Raw genomic sequence first — 14,579 nt, 5'->3', positions numbered from 1 at the left:
TGTCAGAGTTTGAGGAGTTCTTTAATTAATCTCAGTTGCTGGCTTAATCTGGATACTTGTTTGAAGGCCACAGTACCATGAGAAGTCTATGAAGTGTAGCAGTCATTGTATTGTACTTGGGGAAAAAAAATCTCCAGCTGTCTGCAGTCTGATTCAGCAGTTTACCTCTGCCATAGGTTACGTGCTCTGGTGGGTAAGTACAGACACTCAGGTGCTGGGCATTGTAAGTGAGTTAGTAGGTGATGCCACAGTCCCATGTATGCCACGTGTTACCTTGTTCATTGAGTCTGTGAAGAATGGGTCCTCTTCTCCAGCCTTGGTTTCTATATGGTGCTTTCCATACCTCCCTGGTGGCACAGCCCCCTCTCAGCCCTCCCCGTGTCTCTGGAGAAGTCTTCCTTCACTGTGAGGCTTTGTTTCTGTCTACTCCTTCTCCAAACCCATTCCCCAGGTCTTCTCAGCTGCTGCCCACATCTGATTTTGGGCTCTGCCTAGCCCATGATCCAGCCCAGACCAAAGATGCTTTCTCCCCGCACACCCATTTTCACAAACAGATACCTAGGGCTGCTCTGAGCTCCCAGCTGCCACTGGTGATGCCCAACGTTTGCACATGCTCCTCAAGCTCTGCCTTCATGGTGGGCTTTAAAACTCGTGTCCTGCTAAGAGTTGAAAAAGCCAGAGTGTTGCCTTGCTAACAGAACTAAAGGTGACATGTGGGATGTAGGATTTGCAAATGCTTAGCACATCTATCAGTGCAAAATCTTCCTTGCACTCCAGTTGTCAATGGGTTGAGGCCTCTTTTTCTTTTTTTTCCAGGCACTATAATAGCTCTCTGCATTGTGTAGTGATTAAAATCCTACTGTTTAATGAGCTTAGTTGTAAAATTAAATTGATTATACAAAAAAAACCTTTATGATTGCCTTTGAGTGCCGTGTTAATCATTGGGTTTTTTTTTTTATTCTTCTCACTGCTGTAAGCATTCTTGAAATGGGAAACCATTAATACTGGTCTAGAATTCATCTGTCCCAGTGCACCTGTATTCCATCCCTCAGCAGAAAGCCTGGATATGGCAAAATAATGTTTATTGTCCCTTTTCACCCACTGGATGCAGGTGGAATGGCTTTCTTCTTGCCTGCAGTAAGACTGCATGAGCTGCCACAGCTTGAGTTGGAAAGCCAAGCCCTGTAGCTGCAAACAGTGTGAAACTGAGCTCTTGGAAGTGTCTTTGACATGCAGCACTTTTGTTTTTACAGTTCCAGATGCCGCTCCTTCCGGCGTATCAGTGGATATTGTGAACAGCACATTGGTCAAAGTCTTCTGGTTCGGAATACCGAGGGACAGAGTTCGTGGACATTTAGGAGGCTATAAGGTTACAAATTTCTCTTTAAATATTTATATGCAGTTTAATAAGCTACTAAATGAATCCCAGACCAAGGAGAGATCGCAGTCTCTCATTTCTGGGAAGGCGAGTGAAAACAATTGGGTGTTCAGGCCCATACTGCAGGATTTGTTACAGAAGTACCAATCTCCATGCAGGTCAGTTGGTGGAAAACAAAAAGCATGCTGGATGGGAAAAGGCATCACCCCGAGAAACACTTCCTAACGTTTGTAGGAGACAGAAACTATGGGATGATTCCTGGCCTAGAGCCCTTCAGTGAATTCCGCTTAACTGTCTTGGCTTACAACGCCAAAGGAGATGGCCCGGAAAGCTCTCCAGTTGTGTTTGAGACTCCAGAAGGAGGTAAGACAAAATGAGAATATGGGCTGGAGGAACACAAAAGCAAAGTGTTCATGTAACAAGGCAAGTTGTTTTCCTTGACCACTTTCCTTAAAGTGATCGTAACATCTCTAATATTCATAAAACCCTTTGCTAGAAAGGGGAACTGTAGGTGTTGAGCTAAACTATATCCTCATTTAATATGTGTGTGTAGAGACAGACCAGTTTGGTCTTCTTCTTGGAAAGCTAATCCCTGTATCTTCCAGTTCCCGAACAACCACGTTTTCTAAGGATCCTGAATTTTGACAAGGACTCCGTCACTCTGTCATGGGGACTTCCCAAGAAGGCCAATGGCCACCTTACTGGCTACATTTTGCAATACCAGATGAGTATGTGCTTGCTTTACTTGGATTTTAGAATTTAAGCATTATTAGTTAAAAAAGAAAAGGAAAAAAAAAAGATTATGTGCCCACAGTTATTTATTGATCCTTGTAACAGCCACTGCATCTGAACAGCATCTTTTGAACTGCCATGCCCACACAGCCTGCTAGAGGGCAGACCAAAGTCATCTTCCAGAACAAAGTTTTCTGTTCACTTTCCTGATGCAAGCTCACATTGTCCCATGCCCTATTCCACATTTATAGACTAGTTCAATTATTTCATATTTGCAAATTATACCTAATATTATATTTAAGGCAGCATGTAAACTTTAGGTCCATTTTACAGAAGTGAAGCTCATTCAGTGCAAACTAAATTGCAACGACAGCACTTCAGCCACATTTATTCAGATCTTCACGTTACATCAGTGAGCACCTCCTCCCTCACTGTAGAATGCTTCAGCAGAAATGCAGACAACTACCACCTAGGTCATGTTAGTAAGTAACCACGTTGAGAAACAGCAAAATACCAGGGGTGCAGAAGACTTTCTTTTGTACCTATGAAGACCTGCATAGCCAGGGGACAGACTTTGAGCATATAACCTCAGGCAGGATCTGGTATTGGACCCACTCTGCTGCAACACCAGCTGTTGGGGGTATTTTATGTGTCATTTGAAGATGGAAAAGGGTTAAACTGCATCCTGTTTACAAAAAAAAACCCAACCAAAACCCAAACTAAACCAAATCAAGTCCCAAACATGGGCTTTTATCTAGGCTGATAACAGAACTGCCCAGTTGCCTTGCCAAACTGAGGCTGCAGGCTGGATCTTCCCTCTGGTTTTGGTGACTGTGGGCAGAGAATGGATCTATCTTTTTAGGCAGTTTGGGAGTGGCAACCCCTCCTTCAGCTGCTAAGTATGCTGAGGCAGAGCGGAGCAAAGCAGAACAGCCATCCGTTAAGTTGCTTGCAAGAGTTTGCAGATGTTTGGAAGCAAAGAAAGAAGCAATTCATATATATTTAATGATCTGGGAGACAGTCATTCTTACCTCCCACTCAGTATGTGCATAGCTAGAATGAGAGAGCTTTTTAAGAACAGTAATAGCTCACTGAGTAGTCGGGAGATTGACATGGATGAGATAAATCCCATTTAAGTACTTGGCAGGAAGGTGAGATATGCTTATTCAGGCTTCATCCTTCCTACTTACTGCAGAGTGCCTCCCTTGCAGGAGAGTTCATGACAGGTTTCATGCCTGTAGCCTTTAGCTGCTGGATCTGACTCAACTGCCTTTTCCCTTTCAGTAAACGAAACGCACGAAATCGGACCTCTGAACGACGTCAGTGTCACCAACCGCTCCACGCTCAGCTGGAAGCTTCCAGGTCTCAGCTCCAGCACCAAGTACAAATTCTATGTAAAGGCTTGTACAGTCAAGGGCTGTGGGAAGCCGGTCACAGAAGAAGGACTAACAATGGCTCAAGGGAGTAAGTTAATAGGCAATATGTTTTTTTATGTGGAGAAGCACTAACAATAATGGCAAAATCTATTGAGAATATTCCAGGGTTGACATTTCCTTTGTAATTAGAGAAAATAAATTTGTTTTTCTTTCCACGAGAACGATCGATGAACTTTTCGCTGGAGCCACGCAGCCTTCAGAAAGGCAGAGCAGAGCTTATCTGTTTCACCTTGCTGGGCAGGATGGTGTTTCTCTTCCCACCGATCCACTCCTTAAGCTGTGCTAGAATAAGTGAATTTAGTCACGAACGGAAAATTGAAGATCTAAATAATCCCTTCTCAGTAGTATTATAAACCCAAATTCTCCAGCAACATTAGAGGCAGGTATTTGACATGGAAAATCCAGATGAACATAAAGCTGATGGCAGTGCATTTGATGGGTTATTTTATTATTATTTTATCAGAGACTGGGGGGAGCATTTGTGTGCCACTTATATCCTATCCCAAACCACTGATGTTCAGTGATTTAAAGGAGAATCGCCAGCACTATATGATAGCTCATCTTTCACATTCAGCTGAAATGAAATAAAATTACTGTGCTCAGCAAGTCTGAAAACTCTATAATACCAAGGAACAAGTCCTCTCTATTAATCAGAAAACATTGCTGTGCATTTACCATGGGGAATGAGAAAGAGAATGTGATAAGCAAAAGAGTCCTGGTTTCATTGGTTTTAGCCACGGTAACGGTCTGGAACAATATTGATATAAAATAGAAACATAGTGCTCGTTGCACGACATCCTACTGGAACAAGTAAAAAGTACTTTAAACATGTCATATCCCAGTTCAGGCTCAGATCATGAGCTATCATCCATTTCTTTCAAGTAGTGAAACTCCTTCACAACTGTCTTGTAGCCTCCAGACTTGCCGTAGTATACAGGTCATCACTGTATAGTCAATTAATCTATCAGCATGGTTTAAAATTTATTCTTTAAGAATAGATCATTCTATTTTTTATTTTTTTTTTCCCCAAGTGAAAAATAATACAATCTCACCTCATTAGTTACCTTTTCTGGCCTTCACTGGGCAGCCAGAATAAGGTGGTTTGGCCACTGGAAGGTCTGTAAGTTCTTTGAATAACCTTGCCTGTTTATGAAATGTATCCCTGCCCAATAGCCTTAAAAGGATGATAATGCTGCTGTTCATTGTGTTCTCATTCCCTTCTTTTCTGTCCTAAGACTTTGTTTCAGCAGTGGCAGCAACTGATTCTGGAGAAATGTTTGGGAATAGAGTATTCTATGTAGGAAACACTTCAAGGGTCCAGTTCTACGATTAATGTCTGCTCCGTGCTGGTTTTCAAGCCACCGTGAATTAGAGCACGGCATCTGTCACTGAGATGCCGTTAGACTTTTTTGTGTCATTATTTGGTGGCTAAATTGTTGGGATATTTTTCACCTAAACATGATAGGCTGAAAAAAAAATAACGAAATCACTCTTTTCAGTGACCTTCTCAGGGTTTTAAGTGGTGGTATGGGAAGCAAGGCGATTGTTCAAAATTAAAACAATCGCTCTTTTTGAGGAAAGGGAGTCATTTTGAAAGTCAAAGTTTATAATTTAAAATGACCCACATAAATGACAGATATAAACCACGCTGCCCTCTGAAATGAAACTCTGAGATGGAGCATTTCAAGTTTCTTTGGGCTTTGATTCAGTGATTCTATATCCGCCGTGTTCTGCTTTTAGTAATAAAACCATAAAGCTCTCGTTGCTCATTTCAAGACTTTGAATAGCTTCCACTGCTGTAATACAGCCCCTCTGTGCCATGGGTATTCCAGGGTTTCAAGAGTCAGTCTGCCAGGGAAGTGGAGGTGTTGAGGTAGTAGCAATAGGTTCATTCACAATTTACCATTGATATACTTGATCTGCATCACTGCTATTACTGTCACTTATTTGCAGTTATCCCTGCTGCTGGAGTCTGGAATCAGGAGGAAAAGTCACTAAACCCCAGGTCTCAGTAGGGAAAATGGTTGTGCTTTAAATGATATTTATGTGCAACCCATCTCTTGAGGCTGAGCTTGCAGTGGCTTGAATGACTGAATTTAGTAAAAAAAAAAAAGTTTCTCTCAATTAAATAACTCCCTGTATAGGTAAATGGACAGATCATACCCTTTGTCTACAACTGCAACATCTTCCTCAGTGAATAAACCACACAGGATTTTCATTAAGAGTAACACGTGGCTTTGGGTTAGCAACACTTCACCCAAAGGCCAGTGAGTGGATACTGATAGGAAAGGACCATCTAGTGCTCACATCTCCATTTCTTCACTCTCCAATGGAGCAGTGCCACAGTCTGTATCTTCTGCATGTCCAGAGGTCGAGCTATCTGCTCTGCAATGCTGCCTCTGTCAGAAGGGGCTCTTTCTGTTTAATTACTTACCAGAGGAAAACCACACGTTAATATTTATCACTAAGATTAAACACAGGCCCACTGGAACTAGTGAGAAATAGGAGGAGGCAATATAAAAGCTTTCATTAATAGAATCCTTGTTGCCTGACCCAACACTGCTGATGTTGGGATACAAAGTCAATGGAATAAAAGGCCTCTTTCTTATGAAAGATATTCAGCATAGAAAGAGAGAGTCCAGAGCAGGGCTATGAAGATGATTAAGGGCCTGGAGCATCTCCCCTATGAGGAAAGGCTGAGCAAGTTGGGACTGTTCAGCCTTGAGAAGAGAAGACTAAGGGGGGGCCTAATTAAAGTCTATAATTATCTTAAGCAGGGGATGCAGGGGAAATGGGCAGCCCCTTTTCAGTGGTCGGTGGGGCCAGGACAAGGGGAAATGGCTGCAAGTTGGAGCATAGGAAGTTCCGCACCAACAAGCAGAAGAACTTTTTTACAGTGAGGGTGACAGAGCCCTGGGACAGGCTGCCCAGGGGGTGTGGAGTCTCCTCCATCCGCTTGGACGCCTGTCTGAGTGCTATGTCCTAGGGAGCTGCTTTGGCAGGGGGGTTGGACCCGATGATCTCCCGAGGTCCCTTCCAACCCCTACAATTCTATGATTCTATGATTATAACACACTTCTCATCTTGAGTTATCAGTGTTTCTCCAGGATTAGTAAACACGTATTACATGTTGGGAATGATTACTGTGTGTCCAGTAAACTCAAGCCTTAATGAAAAATTCATCCGGAGGAATCCATATTACTGTAGTTTTATTTTGCAGAGAGGCCAGAGAATAGGAGCTCACCAGTTTCATTATGATTCAATGGCAGTTGGCACAAAACTCCCACAGGCTTTGTGGAAATCTTACCTGGAGGGTACTAACCTTTGTGACACACCGTAAGATGAGAGTTAGCATTGGTAGCCCATCAAACCCCGTTGCTGATGACAGGCAATGAACTCTCTTGCCAGCCCAGGCGCTGCAGACAGGCGGGATGCACAAAGGACTAAGTGATCACTGTTTCAAACCCCTATCATTTTGAGCATGACAAATAGGCATTTTAGATAGAATGTGCTAAATATTTCAGTTTGGGAGTACTGCAAGCAAATTTGTGATTAACTGTTTGTCTTTGCTGGTTTTGTGCTTTTTTGCTTATCAGCCTGCCCCAGTGTAGCCAGCACAGAGAGCTAAAGAGAAGCCACAAGAGATGAACAAGCTGTACATAACCTGTTGTCTTGCCTGAGCTCAGCTCTCTCCTACAAATGACAATCAGTACAAACAGCTTATCACTAACTCACCTAGTTCTTCTCCATAGACTTTACCCATAGCAGCCTTAGTCACTCCTGCAGCTTAAAATAGTCCCGAGTTAGCATGAATTACCTCCTGCACTAAAAAAGCCCAGGAGATGAAGGATACTTGTGATGCATATTTATACACTTTTAATAGTCAGGCAGTAGGGGAAAACTAATGAAAGTTCAACTTTGTGTTTATTGCAGCAGATGTATTTAGACAGGTATGGTTATAAATTAAGATGTTGCCCACAATTAGTATTTAGCTATTAGACTGCCAGCTTTTTTTTTATATAAGTATGTTTTATAACAGATGTGCTAACTTTTGGAGAACTAGCACTCCTCTAAGTCTTTGGGGGCAGTTTATATTGTTTTTCCCTTTATACCATAAGCTTCTATAAAAAATGTGTGTTCTGTTCTCATAAATCTCAAGGCCCGGTAGGAATATTGTAAAATTGCAGTTCAGTGTTTAATGTTCATGTGAGTCCCATGGTGTGGCTGATAAATAGTGGGGGAAGATGAGAAGTGCTGGTGATATGCCTTTATTACTAATGCTTCTTCTCCCTTATTGTAGATTAAAAACCTAACCCAACTGCTTTCAATTTTCTGAAGCTAATTTCTGCAGCTCACTGACCTTTCAGTACGCTGAGCTTTTTCCTTATCTGTATATCTTTGCTTTTATTTTACAGGATGCTACACTGCTTTTTCTAGTCCAGCCAGCGAATTTGCCCCAATTAGCAATGCTTTCTCCTCTGTAGGTGCTATGTCGAGTGTGTAACACAGACCAGAACGAAATCGCATGGAAAAAAACCCATCATAATCACCCATCACTGGACATCTTTACTGAGTTTTCAAGAAAAATAAATGTGTTTAGTGTTTTGGGACAAGTGCTGTTAAACAGTCTGGTGAGCCAATGGGAAATCCCCAGTCCCAGGTCAGGTTGGGCTCAAACCCTCATTCCAGGACGTGCATCTCGGTGTGCCAGGGCAGCGGCATGGCAGGTTGGAGGGGCTGATCCAGCTGATGAATAATCTGGTAGAAAAGGGTCATTTTTCAGCCATATCATTTCACTGTTATGCTTCTGTAAAGAGCTGGCCATTTGAAAAGAACAGCCTGGCACAAGCTGGAAAGAAATAGGTGATAGAAAGGGTAAAGTGGTTTAGGGAAATGCTCAACAAATACAGCTGCAGGCTACCATCATGCTCAGGGTTAAGTATTTAGCTGATCAGGGGGTCAGGAGAAATGCTTCTTGAGACTTGTCTGGTGCACAAATAGGACTGTGTAGTTATGATGTCATGCATAGGTGTTATACAGGTTTCAATGCACAATGGGTTGAAGGTTCACATTCATTCTTGTTTCTTTAAAGAGAGTGTTTCCATGAAGTAAGTTTTCCTGATGCCTTGATTTTTAGAACCTGTAATTAAAATATACCTGTGGTATCCTGTTGCTTCATTTGCAGTTTGATTAAAAATTACAGCTCAGTTTCACGTACTTCATTTAGCAAAAATTACTGATAGATGGATTAATTTATGCTAATAAGCTGTGCTTCAGTATCAGCAGTATTTCAACTGTATGTGTTCTCGCTGGGTCCCAATGGTCTACTAATTTAACTGCTTATTGTAATACATGTATAGTTGCCTTGGAAAACTTATCTTGAACTGCTGCTTTGATTGCGCTTGGATTCATCTTAATCTTTTTTTTTTCCTTCAGCTGTCAACTAAGCTTTAATCTCTGAAAGCTTCTTGCTTTGCTTGTTTACTAGTTTAAGTATTAATGAGCATTGTTTTACTGTCAGAGTTAATTGGTCAAGTAGTTTTCAGATTATGCCATGTGTGCCTTAGTTTAGATGACTTTGGATAAAGCAGGCAAAGTAGGCAACTGAATTAAAAATTTCTACTTATCAAGTGCAGCCCCCCAAAAACATCTCTCCTGCCATCGAGACGGGCACCATCCCCTGCTGTGCCCCTGGGTTGACTGATGTCCCATGCCAACCCACAGATTGAATTTGCTTGTATGAACAGGCTTTTGGTGTGACTGATATCCTCTGCCGATGTCCTCCTGTTACCCACAAATGATATTTCTAAAAAAGCTTCATTAATGCCTCACAGTCATAATGCAGAGAGAAATTACAGCAGGCATTTTTACAGGTATAAAGGCTCTCAAACTAGTGCTACAGGAATTTCCTCTCTACCTCTTAATCAAATATTAAACTCATCGGGAACATTTAAATGCTTCAATATCAATTTAAAAGCAAACTTCAGCTATATCTAAACCAAGTGCTTTGTGCAGGCATTGTGGAATTTAAAAGGACATGGAAAATCACCGTCAGGGGAGAAATGAGTACAAATCCCAATGTTAATTTTTTCCATGAGACACATAAGAATCCATTTCCAGATAACAAGCTGTCGGCGCTTCCCTGCTGAGTTCAGTTCAATGGGAGGAAGCATCAACCCCCAGATTATCTATCCAAAGCAAGACCATTTTCAAGTTGTAATTTTTTAAGCACGCATTAGTTAAAGCAGATCCATAATCCCCCATCAATATTAACTTTCGTCCTGGGAAATGTCCAAACCCCTTCATAAACATCAGGATTACTTCAGGCTGCTGTTCATTTTATCTCACAGAATATTAAAAATCAAACAGGGGGAACGTGTTTTACTTTCTGAAAGTCAGCTTGTCTGATGGCAAACGTTAAAAATCCGTCTGTGTCGTGTTTGTGTGTTGTTGACACTGTTTGTAACTGTGCATTTCATGGGCCTGTTCAATGAATACAATTAATCAATATGACTTGACTATGTACATTCCATAGGTAAAGGGATCGGCAAGATTTCAGAAGCAGTAAACCCCACCCAAAAGTTTCACCCCATTGAGGCACTTGAGCCTGGAACTGAATATACAGTTCGTCTAGTGACTAAGAATTGGGTTGATAACAATAGCATTTTTGAAGATGTAATTGAGACAAGGGGGAGAGGTGAGACATGAAACCCTTCGAGCTGATAATGATTTCTTTTGAATGTGAATAAATGTTGAGGCTGCATCTTACATCGTGCAGTGAACGTGTACCAAACTCATCATTTTTGTCCTGTGAGTTTTAAGTTGACCCTTGCAGCTGAATCCCATGGGAGCACAAACGCATCCGTGGTTCTCGGCTCAGCCCTATGCTTTACTTGACACACAATAGCCTGGAACAATTACAGACCTTTACAAAGCAGTTTTCCCTCCTATGTGATTTGGAAAGGGTAGTGCTGTGATACAATCCATTCTAAGTGTGCCAGTCCAGCAGTTTGCATGTATCGGGTGCACTTTTAACGCTGTTTCTTTCGCAAAGCTGCTTTTGCATGAGAGGCTTTAACAATTCTCTGTTCAGCTTTCCTATTTGGCATTAAATCCTCTGAGCCAACTCCTCTCTCAGAATTACCTTTCCAAAATGTCTGTATGGAGCCTCCTAGGCTGTGCTTTCCCTTTCAATCTAGAAATGTCACACTCTGGGCATACCTCCGTCTTGTGTTTCTTTAAGTTGAACACAATTAAGTAGCGATAGACCGATTCTATTAAGATTCACTGAAGAAAATGTTATGTATTCATGTCATAGCAGGGTTGATGCCCTTTTCCCCTGATTAATTTTCTTTTTCTTTTACTCCTCTCCTGTTTCACGAAGCCTATGCTGGCATTTATGATGGAATTTCCACCCAGGGGTGGTTTATTGGACTGATGTGTGCCATCGCTTTGCTCACCCTACTGCTGCTAACTATTTGCTTTGTCAGAAGAAATAAAGGAGGAAAATATTCAGGTAAATGGATTTATTGTCCTTTTGCTGTGTTCACATGTTAATAACAAGCATCCTTCAGACTTTTATCTCTAGAGGCTGCAAAGCCGCAAGCAGAAACATCCAATTAGGATTTGTAGCTTTTGGTAAATATCCGCAGAATGGATTCGAATGACTCTAAGTGAAACTGTGCTCTCTGGGTGAGATAGTGCTGTCTGCTGGTCTGAGGTCTTGCTAAAGCCTTTGATAGTGCTCATTGAATCTTCACCCAGCCGCAGAGTCATGGTCCTTCACCAGCTGCCCCTTCGAGCCTCGGCTGGCAGGGCTACCTGCTCGCCTTGTGCCTGATAATTGACAGTGACATACTCACTGACAAAGCAGCTTAACAACAGAATATTTTGGTAAAAGTAATTCTGTAAGTTTCAAAGCGATGAGTAAGGAATAAAGTATAAATGTTTAAGTGTAAATCTAGTTGCCTGGAGAAGGTGGTAGATGCCCCATCCTTGGAAACACTCAAGGTCGAGTTGGATACGGCTTGGAGCAACATGATCTAGCTGACGATATCCCTGCTCATGGCAGGGGGTTGGACTAGATGACCTTTAAAGGTGCCTTCCTACCCAAATTCTTCAGTGATTCAATCAAAATTTCCTAGCTTTCTTAAAAATTAGGGAATGGCACTAAACCCTTTGCGATCTTTGTGGTCAGCCCTTCCCAAACCCTCTGTGGTCGTGATCAGCCGGACACGCAGTGCAAGCTGCTGCACTCCAGGTTAGGCTGTAGGTGGTGACAGGCAATTTTCCCATTGTACTGGGAAAAGAACAGTGTACAGATCTGTGCTTTATTTCATTTGTACAGTGAAAGAAAAAGAAGATTTGCATCCAGATCCCGAAGCTCAATCAATAAAAGATGAAATCTTTGGGGAATATAGGTAAATAGGACCTGCTTTAACAGGCGTTTGTGTTTGTTGGGGTTTTGTTTGTTTCCGGATGTCATCATTATTTAGGACATTTTTATAGCATGCAATTAACTCCTATTTTTCATTTTCAAAGCAAACCTCACAGGAGTGGATAATATTAGGAATATAAAGGTATACTTAAATCCATCCCAGTTGGGATATCAGTAAATGTTGATGTGTCAGTGGTTATTTTTCCACTTGGTTTGGGGTTTTATTTTGCTGTTTGGGTTTGGTTTTTTTTTAATTTATTTAGCATTGTATGAATAATGTAAATATATATTATAATTTGGATTCCTGCTGTAATATCCACTGAAGTCAATTGAAAGGCTTCTCTGTCTTCTCTGGGTTTCTGAAACCCAGTCAGACCCAAATCGTGTGATATGGGAGACATTGGTTTTGTGGAAGAAGGCAAAAATTTGAAATATAAACATGGCAAAAACACCCAAGAGCCCTCACTACAGAAGTTTCTGTAGGAGAACTGAAATAATTACTTTGTCTCCTTTAAAGTAGCTAAAGCTTACAATAGTACCTAACAGTTACATGAAGAAAAATACATTTTTTTGTGGAAATCCCATTTATATATACTACATTATTTGTACTGGAATAGGGTTTTTTTTTTCTGCATAATTTCATCTTTATTTAATTTTTAATGCTTTCTAATGGGACAAATATTTAGAAAGGTAAGAAAGTCCTGAGGTTAATAACTTTGATCCTCCCTTTCCCACCCCTTCCCCCCAAACTCCAGTCTTGTCTTTTTTTATCAATAGAAATGCCATGTGTGGAAGAGTAACATGCATTTAATACTGTATTGACCATATATATTATTGATTACATGCTGAAGAGGTGAAGTTCAGGTGCATTTCTCTGTCCTTCCTTAGATAAGTCACCAGAGCCTTGACACTAAATTGGCATTGGCAGGGACTGTAACTGAGAACTTCTGTACCTAGTTCAGAGACCTAACTTGATTAATATTTAATGTTTTACTCTATGTTCCCTTGCCCCAAATGTCCCATTCAGACAGGAGAAGTCTGGCTCCTTTGGAGATTCTTCTGTGGGACCAGTGGGAGGAACAGCCAGTGGAATTTCCTTTCCCCCCCCCTGAATTTTGGTGGTGGGTCTGTCCTTTTTCATGAGATTCCCATTGAGTGTATGCTGCCTATGAGCAGATATGGACACTCTCTGCTTTCCTTGTTATCTGTTCCTCACCTTTTGCAGAGAGAAACTCCATCAGTTCCAGTAAGATAACAGCAGAAAAAATGATAACATGAAAAAAAGGACAAAAAGCCCCCTTTTTTTTCCCCCCACCATCTAACATCAAACGAATGCTCACAAAGCTGGGAGATGGAACCGACAGCTGCTGCCCCGTCCCACACCTTTACATCGGCACACCCACCCACCTCAAAAGGAAAATGAAATATATAGGGCCTGAATATTGCCCACTGCTTTGTAAAATGAAAATGTCTCTTTTTGTAAGGTGCTGAAGGCTCACACCAGCACTGAGGGCTGGAACAGATCCCTCAGATCCCTTCTAGCATTTCCTTTGCTTTCCCCTTCGCTTCCTGTATGTTCTTCTGACTGTCCAAGCAAAAAGGGAAAAAAAAACCCAAACCACATGTGTAGCTTTCATTGGTGTTTGCCTTTTTAACCAATTCCATTGTTGCAATACTCACAAAATCCTATATATGTGGGGAGACAGAGGTGCACCAGACCCAGCAGGACTCGGGGCTCAGACAGTTCCCAGTGTACAACCCGCACAGAAACGTTTCCCTCTCTCTTCCCTCCTGCTGCTTCCTTTCACAATAAAAAGAGCAGTTTCCATGCCTGCAATTAAAAAAAGCTAGATTTTTGGAAAGGCATTTCTTTGTTTTGTAGTGACAGCGATGAAAAGCCGCTGAAAGGCAGCCTCCGGTCAGTGAACGGGGACATTAAAGCCACCGAAAGTGCTGATAGTCTGGTAGATTATGGAGAAGGGGAGCATGGGATGTTCAATGAAGATGGTTCATTTATTGGAGCTTATTCTGGATCTAAGGAAAAAGGATCAGTGGAAAGCACTGGGAGTTCTACGGCAACTTTTCCTCTCCACGCCTAAAATATTAGCAAGAATGATTTGTGTTTAATTGCGATATTTATCTTGATTAGTACTCCACAGTTACCACGTGTGATTGGAAGCAGGTTGCCAATTGAGCCGGTCAGGAACCTGACATCCAGGTAATATAACAATAAGTCACTGCCACTAAAAGATGGGTTTCCATCCTAATTTCGAGGTGTTTTCTACTCATTAAAATAGAAATAAATAATTCTTTATTAGACAAAATGTCTTACTCGGTCTTACCAAAATGGAATTTCTCAGTGTTACATCTGTATATTGACCTGCTACTCCCTGTGTTTCTTAGGGTTGGAATATGTTTCTCTGTATAGTATTTTTTTTATCCCCATATGGCGGTTGTCACTTTGTACATACATTTATATGTGGTATTCCCTCATGTACCGTGGCCTTGGTGTTACAGATGTTATAACACAACAGGCAAATCAAAATTAAAGCGACAGGTCACAAAGTGACATGATGCATCCTACTGAGAAAACTGA

The 14,579-nt window shown here is 41.5% G+C and overlaps 1 protein-coding gene across 1 annotated transcript in view; it reads left to right on the top strand.

The window, feature by feature from the left end:
• The window catches only part of CHL1 (cell adhesion molecule L1 like), a gene marked incomplete at both ends in the record, with an annotated part of 53,615 nt that extends 39,533 nt beyond the window's left edge, over positions 1–14,082 (top strand). The window contains 8 exons of the mRNA XM_084269671.1: positions 1,254–1,369; positions 1,537–1,741; positions 1,984–2,106; positions 3,395–3,574; positions 10,082–10,243; positions 10,931–11,062; positions 11,894–11,966; positions 13,866–14,082. Of these exons, the coding sequence (XP_084125797.1) occupies positions 1,254–1,369; positions 1,537–1,741; positions 1,984–2,106; positions 3,395–3,574; positions 10,082–10,243; positions 10,931–11,062; positions 11,894–11,966; positions 13,866–14,082 (1,208 nt within the window). The remainder of the gene's footprint in view (positions 1–1,253; positions 1,370–1,536; positions 1,742–1,983; positions 2,107–3,394; positions 3,575–10,081; positions 10,244–10,930; positions 11,063–11,893; positions 11,967–13,865) is intronic.
• Positions 14,083–14,579: the final 497 nt, after the last annotated feature.

Source organism: Gallinula chloropus, assembly GCF_964237585.1.
Source record: "Gallinula chloropus genome assembly, chromosome: 12".
Taxonomy (NCBI): Eukaryota; Metazoa; Chordata; class Aves; order Gruiformes; family Rallidae; genus Gallinula; species Gallinula chloropus.
The sequence above is the reverse complement of the archived record's forward strand: the minus strand, read 5'-3'. Positions and strand labels throughout refer to the sequence as shown.